A 24068-nucleotide genomic window follows, 5' to 3' on the forward strand; every position below is an offset into this window, starting at 1 on the left:
CATCAGCCCACCTGTGTGCCACAGGTGTGCGGGATCGCGGGATGTGATTGGCTCACGCGGCTCCTCCAGCTTGGCGCGGCGGCCAATGGCGTGGCTGCGTGCTGACGTCACGGCGGCCCCGGGCCCTCCGCTGAGCTCTATTCAAACTTTGGAGCCAGGTCAGTTTCCACGATGCGGAGCGGAGCGGTCCCCCGGGCGGCCGCTGCGGACCACGGCGCCCGCTGAGTCCCTCACTGCGCCGCCAGCTGACCCGGAACCGCGCCGCCAGGCCTCCGCCAGCGTCCCGGGCCGGAGAGGAGTCGCGTGTCGCCGCGGAGTGGGACAGGACCGGACCGGACCGGACAGCCACCATGTCCGGGCTGGCCCTCCAGGTAAGACCAGCTGTGTCCCGCGGGCCGCCGGAGACGGGGAGACCGGGAGTCTCAGCTCCGGGACGGTGCTTGCTACCTGTCCCACCTGTCCCACCTGTCCTCCCGCTGCCTGACGTCACTGTGGCCGCTGCGGCTCGTGCAGACTGGATTTTCCTGCTGGTCTGGTTTCGGTGGTTCCGGTCTGGAAGCCTCCGGCGGACCGACTGAAAGCCGTCGCTGTCAGTGTTTGGGTTGTGAATGTTTTCCAGGAAGAAAACTAACAATTTCACAGAAAATGGAAAAATTCCTGGAAAAACGAGACATGTTTGACTTAAATGTCAGACTTCTAAGAATAAAAGTCAGTTCAGTGGAGCCGGTTAATGCTTGGAACAGCATTCAGAGTTAATTGCAGTCAGTTCAGACTGTCCGAGGATTTCTGAATTCCTAATTCTGATTTGTGGAATTAACGTTCATCTTGGGGGGCGGGGCGTGAAGATGATTTTTTTTTTCTTGCCTTTTTCCTCCCTTTGTTAAAAATCACTCACTCCTGCATGTGTTTGAACTCCAACTCATGAGTTTATTATTAAGATAAACTTCCTCTTGTTTTGGAGCTGCATGTGGACTTTGAGCAAACTTCCCAGACCTCAATGAGGAAATGATCTGGTTTGGCTTCAGGGCTGATGTGAAGAGGGCCAGAGCAGTTCCAATGACAGCACAATAATCCAAACATCTCCAGCTCCAAATGTTCCCTCTGCATATCAGAGCAACATTTAATTCAATATCTGTGGACTGAACCAGTAAAGGTTGACAGTCAACAACACTTCCTGGTAAAAGTCCAGTCAGAAAATCCTCTTCCTGCTGTGGGAATCCCACTAATGCTGAGACTGTGGAGGATTCTGGCTTGTCTGGTAATCAGACTGAAGCCTTAACATAACAATTACATAACAATTACAATCTAATAAGTCGTTTCTGGAGGCCTGTCACACAGGAGAGCATTAAATGAGTGATGCTCAGCTGTTCTTCCATCCGGTGGTCTGGAACAATACTGGAGACTCTGAGTGCTCATGTCCTCACGTCTGGAAAAAATAACATTTAAACACTTTATTCTGAATAATACTAAATAACCTGAAAACTGGCTGCTTAGAAAGTTCATTATAAAAATCAACACTTTTGTTTTTGCTCCCATTCTTCCATTAATTCATCTGGAGCTACGTGACGAAGCTGCTCATTTCTTTCTCACTCATTCACTCACTCGCTCGCTCGCTCACTCACTCGCTCACTCACTCGCTCACTCACTCACTCACTCACATACAGACACATTATGAAGCCTGTTTGAGTGAAACGAGCCTTTTGTCTTCGGGGAGTCAGTCTCGGGGCTCGGATCATTAAAAATGGGAACCAAAAGTGTTCCGTTTCTCTTCTTGTTCAGTGAATCAGAGTAAAAGTGTTGAAGTTCCAGTTATTAAAAATATGATGTGAAAATGGGGAAAAGCAATAAAGGTGAATATAAATAAATCAAAAACTATTGATAAATGGATGTTATTTCTCAGCGATCTGTAACTTTTAAAAGGACATTTTCTCTAACTTCCATCAAAGACATGAAAACTTTCATGCTTGTTATTTTGACCAACACTGATTTATGTTGCACTTGTATTTGAAAATCATGTTTCAAATGTAGTTCTGGACATTTTAGTTGATTTAACTGTTATTTGCTTTGGTGTGTGTGTGTCAGTTTGCTGTTTTTTACCTTTAAGTGTTGGTCAAAAGAGTCAAAGAGAGAGAGAGAGAACAGAAAACACTAAATATAAGTCGACATCGACCGTAGGAAATGATCCTGGAAGAGGAGGGATGAGTTTCTGTAGTGCTCAGACGTCCTGCAGGAAGCTACAGAAACAACCAGGTTTAAAACAATCTGTTTATTAACATATTTCTAAAAACACGACATCAAATGAGTCGGTAAAGTGTAGTCATATGGAAAGACAACATGGAACACAGGCTACAGTTATTATTCCACAACAGACTGACGGCAGCCACAGGAGGTTAAACTTCCTCCTCTTTCCCTCCAAGTAGAAGCCTGGTGTTTCCAGCTGCAGGAGTCTGCGCACACACACACACACAAAACCACACACACACCGGCCTCTCTTCAACAGTTTATCTGGCTGAAGATTAAAAAATACTAGAAAAATATGTTGGACACAAGTTTTAAAAGCTTCTTCCAATAGGCCTGAACATGAGGACAGCAGGAAAGTGCACCAGTGATGGAGGCGGCTGTTGTTGAAAGGATTCCCAGAAGGGATCGTTTTCGACGGGCTCAGTTGTGTGAAAGTTTGAGTTGTTGGAGTCCATGTTGGAGCTGAAGGGAAGAGGAGGACGTTCCGGGGCTTCTGTCCTCTGGGGTCTGGGGTTTTCCCTCCAGGAGATGTTGTCTTCCTGAGGCTGAATATTCAGTCTGAATCTGACCGAACGGGTCTGCTGCTTTGTGTTTGGTGAAGGTGGCTGTGAACGGCCGTCTGGGTCCCCGCGCCGGCGTCACGCTCCTCGCTGACGGCCTGCTGTGCTGAATGCCGCCGTGGATCCAGGATTATGAAAGCATGTGGCTCGGCTGGCTGGGCTGCACGGGAGGCGCCGGAGCCTCAGGTTGAGCAATCTGAACACAATAACATCAACAGAGGCCTGCTTTTTGGAATTATTTCATGCTTTAATTGGAATGAGGTTTCTCTTCAGCTGTTTGAGAGGAGAGTCTGGATGTGTCTGAGTGAGCAGGGCTCAGAGTGGACAGCAACACTCCTCCACTTTGATTCTCGATGTGGTCAGCCGCAGGAATGAGTCTCGTTGCTTCCTGAAGGGAAGCGACGCTGTGATGAGACAGCGGCTCCGTCGGCTCCGGTCTGCATCAACAGACGGAGCAGTCTGACCGAAGACGCCTCGCCACAGGAGGGCGACATCGAGCTGTCGATGGCTGTGGTGCTTGAAGGTGTGATGAGGTCTACACACTCTGCCTCACCTGTTCAGGTGAAATGTGAGCTCAGTTCATCCTGTCTGTGCTTCACGTCTTAAAGACTGCTCTCTGATGACTCGTTCTCCAACATGAGGGGTTTTCCCCTTATAGAATAAATCTGCTGACAGAATCCAGCTGCTTCAGAAGTTGTGGCCTTTCAGCCAGATCCCACTGATCTGCTGGATCCAGAACAGTGTGTCTGGACCAGGGGTGTTCAACCTGTGGCTCTCTAGTCCCTCTGTAGCGGCTCCAGGAAGCCTTCACAACATGATACACGAATAAACATTTAACTTATTTTTAAATTATTGTATAATTCGTCACTCTTGAAAACTGACAGCACGGCTTAAAAACCTGAAATGTCTCCAGTTTCTAACATAAGAAAATGACAAATGGCAGGATAACAGTATAGAAAACTGTTTTAAAAAAGAGGTAAAATGGCTATTTAAGGATAGACCAATTATCAGCCTGGCCGAGGATATCGGCCGATATTGGGCATTTTTTTAATTATTGGTATCGGGCTTTTTTTCCACCAATAGCCAATAAATAAATTTATTTAAAATCGTGCTCTTTGGATCATATATACAGCCGTCTCTCTCTCTGCCTGAAGTCACTCCTCTGGGCTGTGGAACAATGTCTCACCCACAGCTACATTTTGATGCCAAAATGTTCTTTTTTTTTTTTTTCTAAAAGAATATCGGTTCGACATATTGTTTTCCATAAGTACTAATAATCGGCATCGGCCCTAAAAAAGCAATGTCGGTCGATCCTTACTAAAATTTCAAAACCGAACAGAAAAAGCTGGAAAAGAGCAAAACTGTTAAAGGCGCTATCCGCGATTTTAATTTAACCACGACGAGAAAAATGCTTTTTACATCATGTACTACGAAATCTATGCTATATTTCTGTGAAAAAAAATCGCACATTGATCAGTGTGTTTTGGATATCTGGCCCCGCAAAGCGCTGCCTGAGGATTCAGCGTGACGCCCTCTCTGCTCCACTGGCAGCAGCAGCAGCAGGGGGGGGCGGAGCCAACATTACAAATTCATTTCTGCAGCTACTGTCTGCATTGAACATGTAGTGACAGGGTGAAATCTGGTTTACTGAGACGGAGTGGCCATTTATTTTGAACAAAACAGAGTCGAAGTGGCTTCTGCTGTGTTTCCTCCGGAGGATTGTGCACGCGTACGGGATGTGCATGTAGCGTCGTGCACGCTGAGTGGGAGCAGAGCGGAGGGGGGAGTGGGAGGGTTTTCTCAACGTGAGGAACCAGTCAGAGAGCTCGGGGGCGGAGCCAACATTTCAAACTGAAGTCAGGGCTCAGAATTGTGCAGAATCACGGAGAGCTCCTTTAAATCAGGTACAAAAACAGGTTCAGTGAACTAAAATGTTCACTGTTCTGAACTTCATGAATGCTTCATAAGTTGTAGTTTTGTTTGTTGATCAAAACCAAGAATGAAGCTTCCTGAGCTGCAGTCGCCTCATTTTAAAGGCTAAATGTTCTTTATGGATCCAGAACTACTGGGCTGGAGGAAATGGCTCTTTGGTCATAAAGGTTGCAGAACCCTGCTCTGGGGTGTGTGTCTCTGGGGTGTGTGTCTCTGGGGTGTGTGTGTCTCTGGGTGTGTGTGTGTGTGTCTGGGGTGTGTCCAGTGACCGGCCGCTGCCTGTCCCCTCAGAGCGGAGCCCTGCAGGACCTGGACGAGTGGGACATCCTGGACCCGGCGGTCCAGCAGCGCCTGGACGACGCCCGCACGCTGCTGCGGCAGGAGATCCAGCGCGAGCTGAAGATCAAGGAGGCGGCGGAGAGGATGAGGAGGGCCGTCACCAGCCGCAAGAGCGCCGCCGAGGTGGACGGCCAGGTCCGGGTGTCCAGCCGCAAGCTGGACCAGCTGCACTGGGAGCTGCAGGAGCTCAACGCGCGGTGCATGGCCACCGAGAGGGACGGCGCCGCAGGTAAATGATACCTTAAAATGAGTTTGGAGTTAACTTCTTTTTGGTAAGAGAAGTGTTTTCACATTTAGAGTCTTCTTACCAGAATTAACTCAGAATATTTCATCTCAACATAAAACTAGGATGAAGGTTTTAAAAATCAACTTTTGAACAACAAAAAAAAAAAAAAGAAAATCCTCGGCTAAATGAAGCTGCGTGAGCCTGGAACACACACCGCGTGTTGAGCTTTCCTCTGTGCTGTCCGGTGGAGGCTCCCAGGTCCAGGTGGAGAGCCGGGCGGCAGACTCGTGCCAGTGGGTGGAGGTCACGTCGCCTCTGTCCAGCCGGATCAGAACCCTGCAGAAACAGCTGACCATGGAGTCCAAGGTGAAGCAAGGCGCCGAGAACATGATCCAGACGTACACCAACGGATCGGTCAAGGTACGGAGCCCCTGCTGGTCCAGGATCAGCAGCGCCGGCGGCCCATCAGTGGAAACCAGTGACTTGTTTCTCCGGTGGTTTTGGGGTGGGTGTCCGCTGACGGTTGTCCCCGGGTGTCCTCCAGGACAGGAAGATGCTCTCCACAGCGCAGCAGATGCTGCAGGACAGCCGCACCAAGATGGAGCTGCTGCGCATGCAGATCATCAAAGTGAGCCAGGCCCGAGACGGAGCGCGGGGCGCCGCCAGCGGTACGCCCGCCGTCCACCGGTCATCCGGCAGCAGCAGTGTCTGGTTCTGTTCTAGAAAGAACGGCGGTGATTTTGCCATCGCTGCATTGAGGTGGTGCTAAAGTGAAGACGTGGGCTTCTCTCCCAGTTTGCTAAATCGTTCACTTGTGCTCTGCTGCTCATCCCACAAGTGCTTGTCTGTTCGCTCCTTTGAAATGTGGCGTGAAGGTTTCTTGGAACGGTGATTCGCTGATGATTCTCCTTCATTTTCCCTCTAAATTCCATCTCAGAAGCAGTCAGGTACTAACAAAAGGCTTCAGAGTGACTGGAGCTGAACTTAAAGCGATACTTCAACATTTTGGAAAATTGGCCCATTTAGTGCAATTCCTTAGTCATTTCGAACAGCATACTTACTTTTTTTGTGAAGGCGAGCTGTTGTTTATTCAGAGGCGAGTCGGGGAAGGTTTTCGGGACGGACACAATGGAAGTGGATGGTATTTTTGCTTCCCCTCGTCAAACTCAAATACACAATCCAACAACCCCAAAACACTTTGGTGGACACGTTATAATCCACACATTCACTACGCTGTGGAATATTAATGCAAAATTACCAGATTGAGTTGTTTATGTGAAGATTGCTAAGACGGAACTACTTACTAAACATGGCGTCTGGGCGTAGTGATTTCAAAAGAAAAAGTAGTTCCCAGTATTTGCTTCAGTGTCGTAACGCTACAGTATTATTTGTTGGTGTTCCACAGCGTAGTGAATGTGTGGATTATAACGTGTCCACCAAAGTGTTTTGGGGTTGTTGGATTGTGTATTTGATGAGTTTGACGAGGGGGAACAAAAATACCATCCACTTCCATTGTGTCCGTTCCGAAAACCTTCCCCGACTCACCTCTGAATAAACAACAGCTCGCCTCACAAAAACAGTAAGTATGCTGTTCTAATGACTGAGGAATTGTGCTAAATGCGCCAATTTGCCAAAATGTTGAAGTATCCCTTTAACCGCTCTGGTCTGATCGAGTCAAATCAGCTGAATCTAATCAAACTGACGTCCCAGATCAGCCTGCTCTCTATTTTGAACCTGATTCCTGAAACGTGAGCGTGGTCCGTGTCCCGTGACGCCGCCTCTGCTCCAGGCCCGGCCGTGGAGCTGATCAGCCCTCTGGAGCTGCGTCTGGCGGAACTCCGGCACCACATGAAGATCGAGGCGGCCGTGGCAGAAGGAGCCAAGAACGTGGTGAGGAAGCTGAGCGGGCATAAAGTCCAGGACCGCCGGATCCTGGCAGAGGTGGGTACGGTAGCCACAGCGCCTCCTGTTGGTCGGCGGTGGCTGATGGCGGTGTGTGTGTGTGTGTGTGTGTGTTGGTTCTTCAGGCCCAGGCCCAGATGCAGGAGTCCTGCCAGAAGCTGGACCTGCTGCGTCTGTCCCTGGAGAGGCGTCTGGCGGAGCTTCCTGGGGACCACCCGGCTCGCGGCCTCATCCGGGAGGAGCTGGCGGCCGGATGCTCGCCGTCTGACGGCACGCCGAAGAAACGGTTTGGCTCTCCGGCTCCTTCGTCGTCCTCGTCCTTCTTCAAACCGGCCAGTCTCACAGGTCCGTGCTTTCATCCCAACTCTGGTTTTCTGAGCCTGAGACCTCCACAGTGAGTGACGTCCGTCCGTCCGTCCGTCCAGGCCGGCTGGAGGTGTGTCTGATGGGCTGTCAGGACCTGCTGGAGGCGGTCCCCGGTCGCTGCCGTGACCCCCCTGTCCCCACGACCCCCGGCCACCCCTCAGACGGCAAGTCTCTGAAGGCCAGGGCCGGCCTGTCGGGACGCAGCGCCAACGGGAAGACCGCCAAGGCCGAGGAGCTGTCCTGTAAGGCCGCCGCCGTGTCCTCTACTGCCATCAGCATCCGTCCAGCACTCGGCCACACCCTTCCTCCTGACGCCTGCCCAGCTGTTCTGACTCCTCGGACAGATTCACTGCTTTACTGACTGCTGGATGTCCAGTTTGTCCCTCAGAGACTGACAGCGCTGTGTGTGTGTGTGTGTGTGTTGGTGTGTGTTTCAGCGGAGATCAGCGCCGTACTGAAGGTGGACAGCCGGATCGTGGGGCGGACACACTGGAGACAGCTGGCCAAGGAGGCCTGGGGACAGAACTTCAGCATCGAGCTGGAACGGGTCAGTGGAGGCCTTCATCAGCTTCATCAGCTTCATCAGCTTCAGAAAACACCAGAGTCCCGGGATTCATGTGACTCGTTTTCCCCCCTATTTGATTCGTGATGAGATATAATCTGCCGTGTTCACGGATGTGACACTTCAGTGGATTTTCTGTTGGAAACGGAGTGAACTCTGCTCCACGAGGATCCTGATCAGTCTGACAGGCCAACAGTAGGACCGACTGCTTCTGAGTGTTGGTCCTCTCACTCTTCACTGCTCCTCATGTAATCCCACTTCTAAATCTCTGACATCTGCTCTAATCTGGCTGCACGCACACACACACACACACACACACACACGCACACACGCGCTTCTCCGTGCGATCTGAAACTGATCTGCTGTGGATCTAAATAACCGCCGCAGCGCCGGATTAATGTCGACGCTTCAGATCACTTGCTGAGTCCTCCTCCTGCGGTCTGATGTGTCAAAACGTCGCAGTGAAGCCGAACGCTGGCAGACTCTCCCGCGTCCGCTTGACTTAACGCGCTGCTACAGCAGCAGTCCCGAGTTTATTTCCGTGTCCTGTGAATTCATGTGGGTCCGACCAGAGACGTCCTCCACTACACTAACAGATCAACGTTCTCTTCATTAGCGTGACTTAATCTCGAACCTGGTGCACGAAAAACATTTCAAAATGACTAAATAGCAACAACCTGAAAGTCAACAAGCAGGAAACACATCTGATCAAATACAGGTCGTCTGATTAGACCAGGGCTCTGCAGCCAAAGACTTTCCACCAAGTCAAGCTGGTCTGGAGCCGCAAAATACATTGAACCTTTAAAATGAGGGGAATGCAGCTTCATGGAGTTTCATACTTGGTTTTGATGCACAAACAAAAACTATCTTATTATGCATTTGCGAAGCTTTAACTACAGTTCAGAATAGTGAACATTTTATTACACTGAACCTATTTAAGACCTGACTTTAACAGATTTCTTCAGATTTAAATGTTTTTTTTTTGTTTTTTTTTGCTGAAAATTTAGAAAATTTAGCAGTTTTAATCATTTTACCTCGTTTTAAGCAGCTTCCAGCCATATTTAATTTTGTTTTTTAAGAAACTGTAAACATTTTAGGTTTTTTAAGCCATTCTGTCATTTTTTCCCTTCATTTCTTGTGGCTCAGCAACTTTTCCCTGTTTTATTTGTACCTTTTCTTTTTAAATCCCTTGTGAACCAAGAGTGATTCATCATTTTGGAAAGTACTGCGGTGTCACTGTAATAAAAATAAGTTATTTATTCACATTTCATGTGGTTAAAGCTTCATGGAGCCGCTGCAGAGGGACTAAAGAGCCACATGTGGCTCCAGAGCCTCAGGTTGGACACCTCTGGGTTAGACAGGGTTCAAGAGGAGAAAGAAAGCCTGTTTCATATGAACACAGATGCTTTAACATGATGTCTTTGACACTGTCCCGTCTTGACGGTAACACAGGACTGCAGCTTCCTGGAGGACAGGCCAGAGTCCCTCAACCTTTCTGAGCCGCAGTAAAGCCGCCAGGCAGAGCGCCACCTGTCGCTCTCCTCAGTGTCTCCAATATGAATTAGAGAAACTCAAAGAAAAGGGTATTTTATGATCTTTATATTTCTGCTTACTCACTGAATTCTGTTGGATGCGTGTGTGTGTGTGTGTGTGTGTGTGTTGCAGTCTCGAGAGCTGGAGATCGGTGTGTACTGGAGAGACTGGCGGGCGCTGAGCGGCATCAAGTTCCTGCGGCTGGAGGACTTCCTGGATAACCAGCGCCACGGCATGTGTGTGGCGCTGGAGCCCCAGGGCCTGCTGTTCATCGAGGTGAGGACGGCCGGCGGCCGGCAGCAGCCTCCGTCCTCCTCCTCCCACCTCACCCCCCGCTGCTCCGCTCCTCCCCAGGTGACCTTCATCAACCCCGTCATCGAGCGGCGCTCCAAGCTGCAGAGGCAGAGGAGGATCTTCCCCAAGGAGAAAGGTGGCCAGTTATTCCTGGAGTAGCGACTGCAGTCCTCCGTCACTACCGACACACAGCGGGTCAAACTGACCGTCACCACACCAGCTTCTCCACCAGGACGAGGGCTGAACCACGCAAGGAAGAGAGCTGGTGGCAGTGAAGCGTCTCTCGCTCTCTCTCTTCCAGGGAAGAACTTCCTGCGTGCGGCTCAGATGAACATGAACTTCGCCACGTGGGGCCGCCTGGTGATGAGCATTCTGCCGCCCTGCAGCTCCCTGGAGTCCCTCAGCCCCCCGCTCCCGGGCCCCGGCGGCGCCGGCCCCTCCTCGTCCGGCGCCTCTCCGGCGGGGTACATAAACTCAGAAGAAGCTTTAATCCAGCACCAAGCACCTTCTCCTCAGATTAGATCAGATTTTTCACCTTCAACATGAAGAGAACACAGATCCACAACTTTTATACCACCTGCGGCTCCGAGCGGGACCACAGACCTCTGCTTTCCCAACACGTTCCTTCATCCTCGTGCGGAGCTTCAGTCAGGCTCACACACGTCGTCCGGCTGCCCCACATACCCAGCGGAGCAGCAAACGTGCATTAATGCGCTGAAAATAGTCTGGAAGCGACGCTCTGCTGCTGCGAGGAGCCGCTGCTCAGCTGACGGGGACAGTCCTGATGCTGCCAGGCGGCAGACAGTCACAGTACCTCAATAAATCCATTAAACACTTCAGTTATTTATAATAACTCCATGTACAAAAGCTCCCTTTTGTTGCTGGAAAAAGTTATTGATTAAAAAAAAATCTCTATATGGAGACATGTAGACAGTTTGGAGCCCATAGTGTGAAGCGTTCATCAGTCCAAACAGCAAATTATGAAGCTGAAATTCCAACAATTAATTTAAATTGCAGAAAACCATGGAGATTGGTTGAGATTAAATTGTTGAAATTAAGCATCAGAACTTCCTGTTGGTCTGATTTCTCACCACAGTGTCTTAATTATCAAATGAACAGAATTTCCTTTTTGACCTTTTTGGATTTTCTTTTAAAAAATAAAGTTCCATGTTGACCCAATAATTAGAACGTCTACGTTAAATACGGTTTTCAAACTGAGAAAAAGCCATAACTTTAATTCCGCGATTAAAGTAAATAAATAAATCTTTTGATCGCCCTACAGTAATTAATGATCAACTCTGACAGTCTTGAATCAAACCATATCTAATACTCTATATAGAATCAAGTAGAAGCTGAGTCTCGGTATAAATGCAGCCTGGACACCAGCCGAGCTGCAGGAGTTTTCCTGAGAGAATAAAAGCTTCTGTATTTTCCAGAGACGCTGCTGTTGTGAGTCTGAACTTCAGTGAAGATCCGCCCAGCAGGCCTCCGCACGGCGGCGGCGTCCGAGGAGTCGGCACGGACCCTCCGCCGGTGAGGAGCCCGGCTCTCCGGGATCTGGAGGGGGTTATTCCTGCCCTGATGCAGAGTGACTGACTGTCTCTGTGTTTTTATGGTCGATTGATCCTGGTGGAAAGAAGAGTCCCAGGCCCCAGAGACAGCCCTCCGTTCAGCCCCGTCCACAGTGAGTCTCCCTCCACGCTCTCTCTGCTCTGCTCCCTGTCAGCTGGGCCCACGAATCGGCTCATTACCACAGTCAGTCAGAGAAGCTGCTCCTCTCCGGGTTAAGCTGTAGATCAGAAAACCAGTTTCCTCCTGATGAATCCAGACATCAGCCTAAACATCCTGTCCTCATCCTCCACCGGTCCTCATATATAACATGTATTTCTTTATTTATGTAGACATAGTGATCTTATTCCTCTAATTTGTTGAGTTTTAGGACACTGAAGGAGGTCCTCAGTGCAGCAGGGATCTGATCTGATCTGATCTGATCTGATCTGATCTGATCGGAGGGATCTATTTCGTTCTGAGGAAACTTCTGACCCAACTCAACAATAATCCTCTGCAGTCCAGACATTCAGATCTTATTCAGAATTTAACTATTAAAACATTTGAATACTTTTCAAAAATTGGTGATGAGCAGAAATAAGCGGAGGATTTATTTTACTGAAAGCTTTTAGTAGAGCCGACATGTGGCTCTGCAGCATTTAAACATGACTTCATCAAGCACTGGTGCCGTGTGTTGTGGTGCAGGCGGAATGCAGGACTCCAGATGGACGACTTCAGGTGCATCTCCGTCCTGGGAAGAGGTCATTTCGGCAAGGTGTGTGTGTGTGTGTTTCTGCAGTGTGTGTTAAATAGCAGCAGCTCTTTTTCGCATAAACAACAATGCTGCAGTTACATTCCAGCTTCCAGCTCTGCAGTGCTCCTCAGGACTGCAGTCATTTCCTGAAACTACATTCCAGTCTGTGACTCTGTTGAACCAGGTGCTGCTCGCTGAGCACAAGAAGTCCAGAAAACTGTTCGCCATCAAGGCTCTGAAGAAAGGCGACATTGTGACGCGGGATGAGGTGGACAGGTGAGCAAACTGCTGTGGCTTTCATCTCCGCTCGCCTGGGCGGGAAAGCCCCAAGTATTCACTAAAACAACGTAATGGGTGAGGTAAGTTTGGTAGAAAAACAGGTAAAAATATTTTGTTAAAAACTGCAGGTTTTAAACAAACGGTGTCGTTCCTTCTTTCATCAACACTTCTCCTCATTCAAGAATAATGAAAATCAAGCACAAATTCAAACCTCAAGGCAGAATGTCAGGAAAAAGAATTCAGCTTCATTTTAATGTGAAATAATTAATATAAATCCTGTGAACAGAGAGAATATCAGACAGACTGAAGGCTCTTTACTCGGTTCAAACTAAACTGAGGTGTGTGTTTGTGTGTGTGTTCAGCCTCACGTGTGAGAGGAGGATCTTCGAGGTGATCAACGCCTCGCGCCATCCCTTCCTGGTCAACCTGCACGGCTGCTTCCAGACGGCGGACCACGTGTGCTTCGTGATGGCCTACTCTCCCGGAGGAGACCTCATGACCCACATCCACAATGGCATCTTCACTGACAAGCAGACCCTGTGAGCTGCCCCCCCCCCCCCCAGACCCTGCCCCAGGTTTCTACAATCTTTCACTTCACTCGTTTTCATCCCGTCTTCTTCTCTCCCCTCAGGTTTTACGCCTCCTGTGTGCTGCTGGGTCTGGAGTTCCTGCATCAGAACAAAATCGTTTACCGGTGAGTTTCTCTGCACAGCAGATTCAGCTCTGTGCTGCAGAGTTCTGACGCTGGATAATCAGTCGAACACCGTCTGTCTTCAGGGGCGGGCCTGGAGCCAGCGACACAGTGCAGCCTACTGGCTGTTTCACATTACGGAGCTGATCTGAATCTGAGCTGTATTTTGCCACTGCCTAAAAGAGAATGAATGCTTCAAAAATAAAGACTCACACTCCATCAAGATATGAAATTAAATCATAGATCAACAAAGGGACACAATTTGCTTTGTAAACGACCAGAAATTACAAAAAGTAAATCCAACATTAGACACATGCCTGCAATGACACAGCTGATCAAATAGTAATTTAATCATGGGAAACGGAGACAGAAGGGCAAAACACAGAGAGTGGATTATGATTAGCTGAGCAGCACAATTAGCGCTATTTCAGCACCACGGACAGCGCCATGGATTCATCATTAAACAGTGACCTGCTGGTAATCCAACACCTGTACATGATAATAGGTTATTTCAGCACCACGGACAGCGCCACGGACTTTACTAATAATGTGCTGGAACCTGGGTCAGATAAAGGTCAAAAAGTAAAGCAGACTAAACCAACAGGGTGGGAGACGGAGGACAGGAGGTCAGTGCCATTCAGCAGTGATGGATTCCATACAGTCCAAACAGCCTGATCGACCCGGACAGGACAACAGACAGGTCTACCAGCAGCATGTGGCCTGTCGTAATGCAGACACCGAGCAGACACGGCGGTCCACAGCACAGACAGCAGTGAAGACAGGAGCCAGACAGCCAGCATCTATAACCAGCTCAGCTGTGTCTTCACAATTACTGAATATGGAACAAAATGTTTTCCTCCAGCGGTGGGGAGTTTGAATCTGATCCAGAAAAAATACCAACAACACTGTCAGCAAAAAACAGTCCACTGCAGCCAAACAGCAAATGTCCAGAGTCCAGAATGTCCACTGTAAAACTCTGAACTGCCGATGTCCAACGTATTTCTGAACTGTACACAGTCATGTGGCCTCATATCTTGTAGCACCCTCTTCCTCTCTTCATCCTCCAAACCTGGTTCTTATCAATGACCGTGTTCCTCTGAATGGATGGCAGAGTGAGCACAGAGAGTCTGGCCTGGTTAATGCCTGCCATGTCACATTTCCTCTTAATCTAATTTCAGAAACACTCAGGACTGTTTTTTACTCTTATATCCATACAAATGGATATGAGACGGTCTGTTTCCACACTGTAGGATACTGGAACGTAGTAATTCTGCCACAAGCATAAAATGCAGTGTTGATCCACATCAGGTGAAGCAGGAGGATCTCTGCAGCCTTTTTTCCATAATCTGGACTGAACTCCCACACTGAAAGCCACATGATACAGAATCATTTCTGACTCCAGAGCGCTCTAATAACGTTTAATCCCACCAACGCAAACTTTGCACCGACTGAAGGAGATCGTGAGATCCTGTTCAAACATCCTGCCGCTCGGAAAAGTGACGGGTTTGTTTTCTGTCCGTGTCTCAGGGATCTGAAGCTGGACAATCTGCTGATGGACGCCGACGGCTTCATCAGGATAGCCGACTTCGGTTTGTGTAAAGAAGGTAGGAACAGGACAGGGACTTCATCTAAACCAGGACCTTGTCCACTGATCCAGTCCCCAGTAGACCGATACAGAGAGAGAGCTGCAGATGAAGAACAGAGTTTCTACAGGATGAAGCTGGATTATTGTAAATCAGGTTCTGCTGACATGTGGAGATGTGGTTGATCAGTCTGTAACAGCTCTGGGGAGAATGTTTTCACTTTGATTGCTAAAGGTTAGAATTTTAGTCATTACTCCTCAGACTGAAAGGATACGAGGTTTGATGGAGCCGAGACTTTTAGTCCTCTACAGATATACAGCTCTGTATTATAGAGCATCTTCCTCCTCTGACATCGATAGGAGTGTGTGTGATCCTGCAGAGCCTTAAAGCTGGTCTGTGTGTAGGGATGGGCTATGGCGATCGCACCTCCACCTTCTGCGGCACTCCAGAGTTTCTGGCTCCAGAAGTGCTGACGGACAACAACTACACCCGCAGTGTGGACTGGTGGGGGCTGGGGGTCCTGGTCTACGAGATGCTGGTGGGGGAGGTCAGTCCGTCCACCACAGAGCAGAAACGCTCGGTTTCAGCTGATATTTCGTAGTCGTCTATCTAAATGAAGCAGTCTCAGTCTGAAGCGAGTCGTTTGAAACTCTCTCCTGCTTTCAGTCTCCGTTTCCAGGCGACGACGAAGAGGAAGTGTTTGACAGTATCGTCAACGACGACGTGCGCTACCCGAGCTTCCTGTCTCCGGAGTCTGTGTCCCTCATTCAGAAGGTCGGTCCCTCGTCCTCCGTTCAGAAGATGCCGCCACGTCACTTGACACGTGTGTTTGTGTGTGTGTGTGTTCCAGCTGCTGCAGAAGGATCCTGACCTGAGGCTGGGAGCAGGGAAGGACGACGCCTCGGAGATCAAGAGACACAGATTCTTTCAGGTCGGCTTCAGACACGTCTCAACATGTCCTTAAATACAGCATTGAGTTTTTTTCACTCCGGATTAATTTGACTTGGAAAGTTTCAAAAACTAAGAACTTAAACAACAAATAAAATAAAGTTGCAGCCCTTTGGATCAGCTGATATGCATCATCTGGGTTCATCAGTAGATGGTTTGACTGCAGTGCTTGCTGTTATTCCTGACGGGATGTATGTGTGAGAGAATAGCATGGATCCTAACACAGAGCCGTGTGGAACTCCTCCTCTGATCCCGGTCTGTCCCGCTTGCAGGGAATGAACTGGGAAGCCCTCCTGGCCAAGAAGGTGAAGCCCCCCTTCCTGCCGGTCATCAGGTCGCCGCAGGACGTCAGCAACTTCGACAAGGAGTTCACCAGCCTGAAGCCGGTGCTCACGCTGCCGCGCACGCCCTGCGTCCTGACCGCCCAGCAGCAGCAGATCTTCTCCGACTTCGACTTCTCCTACATGAGCTGACGGACGATCCGTCGGGCCTGAACACACACTCGGTGCAATAAGGACGTTTACCAGCTCCGGCCGTCTGAATGAAGACAATGTTCTGTAGTGACCCTGACCCGGAATGCAGATGTCTGTTAGCTGTTAAAATGTGTTTTTATAATCGTGAAGATTTTGCTGTTTGAAGAATAGAAACTACATGAAGGTCAATATTAATGAATAAATGTTTCAAGGCTGGATGTGGAGCAGGAAACGTCATGGAACTTATTTATTGATGTGTGTACACGGTAAAAAACAAACATTGCATGACAGTACTGCATCAGTACACACTGGACGGTAGAAACACGAGTCTCATGTCACGAAACACGTTTATTGCTGTTACAGGGTTACTATTGCACAGGGAAGAGCTCAGTGGAAAAGTATTGCACTCAGAACTCCGAGCAGACGTACAAACAATTCTGTACATTAGAGAAAAAAAGCTTCCTGCACACCAGTGGGCCCAAACCCGGCGTCCCTCTGCCAAAACGAGTCTGAAGCAGGACTCGGGGTCAGCCTGGGGTCATCAGGTCAAAATGTTTTGAGGCCCGTTGCCACGGTAACCCTGAGACAAGCTGTTTTTGAGGTTTTCTGATTATTTCTTTCAAAAGCCCAGAGATTTCTAATCCTCACATGAAAAACCAGACGCGTCTGGTGCAAGCTGAGATGCTTTTAATTTGAAATTTCCTACCGTTTTATAACTTGAATCCATCTTTGACACAACTCTGAAAGCTGTTCGAGAAACATCATTAAAGAGATTATAGATCAGAGATGCACTTCTCAGAGATGACAGCAGGGAAGAGAACGTCAGGAATATCCCAGTGTAATAGAACAGACCAGACCCAGAGGTCGGAGGTCAGCCTGCAGAGTCTCACTCTGTGGTGAGTAAACAGGAAACGCCTCAGAGGGAGCCGGGCTTGGAGGCCACTGCTGTGCATCCTCAATACACAACAACCAAGCTTCACACATGGGAGCTGCCAGTGATAGACTGTTGGACCCTGTTTGGCTCGGCCGGGCGGAGCGGCGCTCAGCAAACCACGCCATACCCGTCCGGGCGGAGCGGCGGCTCACACCACCGCCCGAGCCGTCCGGGCGGAGCGGCGCTCACAACCACGCCCGACCCGTCCGGGCGGGGCTGGATTGTCTACACATGCACCTAAAAACACGCGGCGATGCATTATTGAGCAGGCTGGGACAGTAACAGTCGGGTCCTCTGTCACGCTGACACTGGGGATCTCTTTCAAGCAGCAACAGGCAGAACTTGGTCACTATAGCAACCCAGTCCAGTCCTGAGGCTGCTGTTCTCCACGTGGGGCTGAAGTAGAACCATCAAAAAAAAGGTGAAAAACGTCCTGATATTCTTACTGGTCTTGAAACGTTTCCATGTCGAGCTTTATGATGGAAAGACGTCAGATTGAGGAGATTTTTCTTTGTGCTGCTTCTTGCTGTAGTTGTTGGTTAAAGGTTGAAAAATTACACCCTGAAGAGAAGGTTGTGAGAAGCTTCCACTGCTCTGAATGTTCTGATCTTTTTGAAAAGCACTGATCAGGTGAAATAAACAAAGGAAAAAGTGTTATACGAGTTTAAATATAAATGCTTCATCCTCCACGCTGCTGCTCCGGAAGCAGCTGTAAACAAAGACTGAGCCTGGGTCCAGAAGGACCCGGGACGCTGTGGAGAAGAGTCTGTCACGGCTGTAAACGACGTTAGGAGGGAATGACCGCTGCAGGACGTCTTTCTCAAGAAACACACAGTTTTCAGTCTGAAGGTCCAGGAGAACAAGTCAGGAGAACAGCGGTGAACCACAGCAGCGCCGAGTCGGGGAACACACACCAGGAGCCACGCTGCCGTCCAGGTACCCGCCAGGTCAGAGGTCACCGGGGGGGGGGGGGGGCGTCCTACACCTGGTCGCTGCCCTCCCTGAAGTACACCTGCTCCCACACCACGCTGCCCCACACGCAGAAGAAGCCCCACAGGTTGAGCAGCGGCCCGCGGTCGAAGGGGTTCTCGTCGGCGCCGCAGTGCTTGAGGTAGGAGATGCGGTGGCGGGACATGAACTCCCAGGTGGTGGTGTTGAGCGACACCAGGTAGAGGTGGGAGCCCAGCAGCAGCAGCACCACCAGCGCCAGCAGCGCCAGCAGCACGGCCACGGCCAGCAGCACGCCGTTAGAGCGCAGCCACGGCCGCCAGCCGGCCGCCGAGCCGAAGCCCGTCCTGAGGAGACACAGCAGGGGGTGATACGGGTCCGAGGGGGACCGGGGGGGACGGGGTGACAGACTCACCAGGCGATGTGCAGCCCCCACAGCAGCACCAGCAGCTGCACGGCCAGGTACAGCACGAACCAGCGGTGGTTCCGCTCGCCCACGCAGTTCTCGATCCAGGGGCAGTGGTGGTCGTAGCGCCGCACGCAGTGCTCACACGTCTGGCAGTGCTTGGACCGCATGGGCTGCTGCTCGGAGACACGGAGACACGTTCAGAGGACAGGAGCTCGGTCCCTGGAGAACACTGCTGTCTCTGATGTGCATGAGGCCGCTTTAAAAGGAGCCCTCTGTCAGAATAAGGCTGTTTAAACTCTCCTGCTGTAACTGAACAGAGTATTAAGATTCCATGCAGAGACAGGACGGACACAGGACGAGTCCTGAGAGTCAAACCCAGCTGTCAATCATCAGCCGTTTGCAGGATCAGGGTGGAACCCTGACCTGTCATCCCATCCTGTCATTCTACCACCGAGCCACTCTTCAGGTACTGTAGCAGCTGCAGACTCAAGTTACAGAGCTACAGGAACACCGCGGAGGCGCAAAGGGCGAAAACAGAAACCCGGCGTCTCCTTCCACTCTCAGGTCACGCTGAGCGAAGAACACCTCACATTTACTCTGAACCACCAGGTGGACAGGAGCTGCTGCTCTGATGACATGCTCTCAGAACCGAGTGGAGTTCAACGGAGTATTCCACACAAACTGCTCACATTTTCACAACAAAAGACTGTATCTGTTGAAAACTTCTTTCAAAGTGAAGCACATTCAGGCTGATCCAGGATCTCTGATCACAGCGTAAATCAAGCGAGTCTGGTGTGGAATCAGCCTGTTCAGTGATGCAGCAGCAGCAGCTGAACCGGCGGTAGCTGGAGACGAAACGCTTCAACTTTAAATCCAGCTGTACTCTTCGGCCTCCGATGCCGTGCGAGCGGCTCCCACGCCGTGGCAGACGCAGTACCTCCTTCACTACAGACAGCTCCCGGGTTCAGACGGGTTTGAATCCCCAGACCTGGCTGCTGGCTCAGTGACGTGCCGGGGGAACGTGCACATACCTGCAGCAGGCAGCGGCCACAGCGGCGCTGGCGCAGGGACTTGGTGGAGGGAGGGATCATGTCCTGCTGCTCCTCCGTCACTCCCAGAGTGAACTAGCACAAGCAGAGGAAGAGAGAATCAGTGAGGATCACTTCTCTTTTCTCATCTACACTCCACAGGTCACCGTGAGAGTGTCAGCTGATCGACGGGCTGATCCACGCTACTGTGAACGCTACAGTATGAAGCACCTGTACAGGTATGACAAGCTGACGGACGTGCGTGATCCCACAAAGGTGTGTGAGGCGAGTGGATCACCTGCAGATCACTGTCGTCGGACAGGATGAAGCCCGGGTCCATCAGAGAGACGGCGAAGTACAGCAGGACGGACACCAGCACCAGCAGGACGAAGAGCACCGGCTGCACCAGCTGGCCCGTCTCCTCCTGCTTCCTCAGCTCTGAACACACACACACACACACACACACACACACACACACACACACACACACACACTTAAATTTAAGTGAAGCAGTTTCTCATCAGAAAACACGAATGTGGGATTTGAACCATCCAACAGTTTAAAGTTGAGCTGCTCAAGGGAAGCCAGGCCCAGTTTCTCTCTCGGTGTTGAACAGTATAAATATCTGAAACATTTCAAGCTTCAGATGAAGAATCTGATCCTCGTAATTCAGCTGGACTGAACAGGGAGGAAAACGTGTCAACGACGGGAAAATGAGCTGATAACCCCAACCCTAACTCTGAGATTTAACACAATTAAAAAGATGTTGACAGCCCTCCATTAAATAATCGTAACTAAAACTGAATATACAAACCGATTACACGCACAGAAATTCTGAGTCTTATTCAAAATTACAAGAAAAATCAATAACGATATTTTAAGATTTAAAAAAAAAAGCTGATTACTTAATATCTAAAGACAAGGCAATAGTTTTAATTTCTAACTTACGTACTTTTTAGTAATAATAATAATAATAATAATAATAATAATAATAACAACAACAATAACAATAACAAGAACAATAATAATATCACAGTTGGCTTCATAAAAAAAATCAGAATTCGGAGAAATTAAAATTCAAAGCATTCTTTTTTAAATCTGAGAAAACAAAGGCACCATTCTGACTTTAAGCTCACTGGTTCAAAATAAAACATTTTATCCTCCAGAGCCCAGGTGCAGGTTAAATGCTGGCAGAGGGGCCTCCCCTGAGGGGCCAGCGGGGGGGTCTGGACTCACCTGAGGGGACAGCGGGGGGGGGTCTGGACTCACCTGAGGGGACAGCGGGGGGGGGGGGGGGGTCTGGACTCCCCTGAGGGGACAGCGGGGGGGGGGGGGGTCTGGACTCCCCTGAGGGGACAGCGGGGGGGGGGGGGGGGGGGGGGGGGGGTCTGGACTCACCTGAGGGGACAGCGGGGGGGTCTGGACTCACCTGAGGGGACAGCGGGGGGGTCTGGACTCCCCTGAGGGGACAGCGGGGGGGGTCTGGACTCACCTGAGGGGACAGCGGGGGGGTCTGGACTCACCTGTGTCATGCAGGAAGAGGATCAGCGTGATGACCCACGTGAGGATGACATGAGCGGTCCGGACCAGGAACCCGGAGCCGAACACATTCTTGAACATGGTCCTAGCGCAGCGCGGCAGCAGCGTCCATGGCGCCGGCCCGACCACACAGCGAACACCCGCTAACCGTCCCCGCTCCGGAAACCTGCGGACGGCGGTGATGTGGTCCCGGTGCCGGTCTGAGGAGGACCCGGAGGACCCGGAGGACCCGGAGGACCCGGAGGACCCGGAGGACTCGCGAGGCTGAAACCCAGCTGAAGGTCCAGCTAGCGCATTAACGGTAATGTCGTCGTTCGGCGGCAGACCGAGCGTCGGTACCGGGTTCTTCTGGCCAAACTGAGCCGAACAGGGAACTAAATGCAGCCCGGCGGCAGCGCCGCGCCGCGAGCCCCCTGACAACAGCCCAGCTACACGGAAACAGCCGACATTAGAGGGCTTTCTGGGCTGTCAGCTCCGTTCCAGCGGATTTGTGGTTTGTTGTCCCTTCTCACACTCGAACCTGATTGGTCAGCGCTGGTCACGTGGTATGTAACGGGATGGCGGCCGGGAGGGACAAACTGCTGTTCTGGACGAAGCGCAATCAGAACTGGAACCGATTCTTTTTTGGAAAATCGGCTCTTACTGATCGATCATTAAAAATTGTGGATACTTTTTAACATGAAGAGGCATGCGTCAGGTTTTTAATCACCTCAGTGACGCTAATACCACAACTGATGTCTGATTGTGCATAAAATGACTCACTAATGTACATGACATCTATAATGTTTGCTTGCCATGTGACTTTAAATACCCAAAATGGAACAGATTGCTGCAAAACATATTTTTCAAGTTACAAATCACAACTAGCTGGCTTTGAAAATGTTTGTTAGACTTTTGGTCTTTAACTCAAAGTCCTTAAATGAGTGAAAATGACATGTGGAGGCATTGATTCAAACATCACTGTGTTTACAATCATCTGCTCTCACACGTTTAACATAGCTCTACCATTTTCTACAACATGTGTCCTTTTGCAGTCTGATCGAAAAAGACGGTTTGTCCATAATGTAGATGTCTTAAATATTGTTTCTTCAGTCTTCATTTGATGATGTTTAGAGTTTAAGCCATGTCCCCATAGTGGGTTTGTTCAGTGCAATATTACACAGATCGCTCTTTTCAAATGATAAAGGAAAAACAAATGAAAGCACTGTAATGTATTCATGAATCTGGATGATAATAGCTACGTTAACACTTATCCTTTTGTTTTGTTCCATTGGGACAACTGAATCATCTCTTTATTCAGTAAAAATTATGTTGGGAATCAACTTCATGGCCTTCTTTACCATCAATAATGAATGATTATCAAAGATCGTTATCAACTGTTAAAAGAATTGGGATCTGCTTTACGTCAGATAACCTCAGGCACCACCTGTTTAACAGGAAATGATAACTAATTCATTGATATCAATTTTCAAAGATACACTAATCTATTCGTTTGGAATTGATTATTAAAACATGAACAACCACCAAAGTTGACCATAAACTGAATCTTAGATGTTTCTGTGCAATCTGAGGCAGAAGAGGTGCTCAGCTGAAGGAGACCAAACACCCCAATGAAACTCAGCAAGACGAGTACAAGAGAGAGAACGTGGAACATTTTGAAACATTCTTCAAGATCACTTAGAAAGCCTGCCCTGAAAAGAGGAAAGAGCTAAATGATCTTCAAATCTGAAGATTTTAGATATACATCAATGCTCCTCTGGGTAAAATGCATTGATATTTCATTGTCCAGAGAGTGTGAGGACACAAGAGCACCAAAGAAATGAATCTGCTCAAAACTCACAGTGCCTCCTTTTTGCTCCTACAATAACCCTAACCCTAAAGCCTAACCCTAAACCCTCTTTATTATTAGAGCAGTGCTGATTTACAGGTTTTAATACAACAATCAAAGAAATGTTGCTCTAAGGGCAACTTAGCCTTAACCCATCTTCTTCAAATATAAAGACTATTTTGTGCTTTTGTTGAAAAAAACTCTGAAAGAACCCTTGTACATTTAAAATGAATGACTGTAGAGGTAGAAAGTGACAGTAACTCAAAGTTCTTTGAGGTATTTTTTATTGTAAATTTGGTAAATCAAAACAATTTCATAGAAATTCCCTGGACTTATTCCTCCCTTCATTTGTTTCTAATTGGATCGATCGCAGTGCAGCTTCACACAGCGGCAGGACCGCGGGCTGAGTCTGATATGACTGATCTCACACGGCTCAGTGAAACATTCTGCGTTCAGGGTAGAAAGCAAACGCTTCTTATTGGGAGCAGCTGTGCTGAAGTTCCCTCTCTGCCGTGCTGCTCAGCCTGCTGCCGTCGCCGCGCCCCGAGCTACTGAGCCTGCAGCTCTTTGGCTCTCTCAGCATCCAGAATGAAGGGAACCTTCAGCGTCCTCCCGCTCAGCAGCTGCTCCAGGCCCTGGAAACCAGAGGGAGGCAAACTGAAACACCGGCTCAACTCGACGTGAAAGCATGAGCTGGATCACACTCACCTCTCCAAAGTAAGAGACCAGCGGTGAAATCTCCACCTGCGCTGGAGGCTGGACGCCTGCCGAGTCGCTGGGAGAGGAAAAGAAACATTCAGCACACCGTGAAACCTGAAACCTTAAACTGGAAAACACAGCGCGCACACACACACATACACACACACACACACACACACACCTGCTGGCTGGAGGAAGCGTATTCCCGTGCTCGTCCAGCAGGGCGGCGCCGGCGCGCCGGGCCCAGCGGCAGTGCTGAGCCAGCAGGGAGTTCCTGGCTGTGGTTGGACTGTCTGTCGCTGCGCCGTCGGCGTTCTTCAGGGGCGAGAACTCGTCCTCCCTGAGAACCTCGAACACGACCAAGTTCCTTCCAGACGACAGGAAGTCAGTGTTTAGCCACGTGCGCGTCACCGTGTCCGGACACGGGGAAACACGCCACATACCTGGAGAAG

At 49.6% G+C, this 24068-nt stretch overlaps 3 protein-coding genes across 4 annotated transcripts in view; 1 reads left to right on the forward strand and 2 right to left on the reverse strand.

The window, feature by feature from the left end:
• The first annotated feature begins 130 nt into the window (after positions 1–130).
• On the forward strand, positions 131–17799 carry pkn3 (protein kinase N3). Of its 2 annotated transcripts, none has more exons than XM_030085139.1 (22): positions 131–371; positions 5025–5301; positions 5549–5718; positions 5843–5966; positions 7088–7239; positions 7326–7545; positions 7626–7808; positions 8004–8113; positions 9794–9937; positions 10016–10091; positions 10257–10419; positions 11392–11488; positions 11593–11639; positions 12209–12278; positions 12442–12533; positions 12899–13075; positions 13168–13230; positions 14755–14831; positions 15215–15357; positions 15477–15584; positions 15661–15741; positions 16031–17799. In XM_030085139.1, the coding sequence occupies exons 1-22, from the start codon at positions 351–353 to the stop codon at positions 16229–16231; spliced, it is 2796 nt and encodes a 931-aa protein (XP_029940999.1). In that variant the 5' UTR covers positions 131–350; the 3' UTR covers positions 16232–17799. The 2 variants fall into 2 exon arrangements, with proteins under 2 accessions (XP_029940999.1, XP_029941000.1); XM_030085140.1 differs by having other exon boundaries at positions 11596–11639.
• Positions 16450–21598, reverse strand: zdhhc12b (zDHHC palmitoyltransferase 12b). The gene is made up of 5 exons (XM_030085141.1): positions 21074–21598; positions 19849–19988; positions 19554–19646; positions 18529–18695; positions 16450–18460 (listed from the first exon to the last, which is right to left on the reverse strand). The coding sequence occupies exons 1-5, from the start codon at positions 21168–21170 to the stop codon at positions 18145–18147; spliced, it is 813 nt and encodes a 270-aa protein (XP_029941001.1). The 5' UTR covers positions 21171–21598; the 3' UTR covers positions 16450–18144.
• Positions 21599–23191: 1593 nt separating this feature from the next.
• Positions 23192–24068, reverse strand: part of uap1l1 (UDP-N-acetylglucosamine pyrophosphorylase 1 like 1) — a 7262-nt gene continuing 6385 nt past the window's right edge. The window contains exons 6-9 of the mRNA XM_030084862.1: positions 24060–24068; positions 23798–23983; positions 23626–23692; positions 23192–23552 (exon numbers count right to left, since the gene is read on the reverse strand). The exon at positions 24060–24068 is cut by the window's right edge and continues 132 nt beyond it. Coding sequence (XP_029940722.1) covers positions 23466–23552; positions 23626–23692; positions 23798–23983; positions 24060–24068 — 349 coding nt within the window. The 3' untranslated portion in view covers positions 23192–23465. The remainder of the gene's footprint in view (positions 23553–23625; positions 23693–23797; positions 23984–24059) is intronic.

Source organism: Salarias fasciatus, assembly GCF_902148845.1.
Source record: "Salarias fasciatus chromosome 7 unlocalized genomic scaffold, fSalaFa1.1 super_scaffold_4, whole genome shotgun sequence".
NCBI classification, from domain to species: Eukaryota; Metazoa; Chordata; class Actinopteri; order Blenniiformes; family Blenniidae; genus Salarias; species Salarias fasciatus.

Coding starts and splice junctions, on each gene's coding strand:
- zdhhc12b (XM_030085141.1), bottom strand. CDS start 21,170: ATGTTCAAGAATGTGTTCGGCTCCGGGTTCCTGGTCCGGACCGCTCAT. Junction 19,989..21,073: donor CCTCTTCCTGCATGACACAG/GTGAGTCCAGAC, acceptor GTGTGTGTTCAG/AGCTGAGGAAGCAGGAGGAG. Junction 18,696..19,553: donor GTGGCCGCTGCCTGCTGCAG/GTATGTGCACGT, acceptor GTCTCCGAGCAG/CAGCCCATGCGGTCCAAGCA.
- pkn3 (XM_030085139.1), top strand. CDS start 351: ATGTCCGGGCTGGCCCTCCAG. Junction 10,092..10,256: donor GATCTTCCCCAAGGAGAAAG/GTGGCCAGTTAT, acceptor TCTCTCTTCCAG/GGAAGAACTTCCTGCGTGCG. Junction 11,640..12,208: donor TCCGTTCAGCCCCGTCCACA/GTGAGTCTCCCT, acceptor GTTGTGGTGCAG/GCGGAATGCAGGACTCCAGA.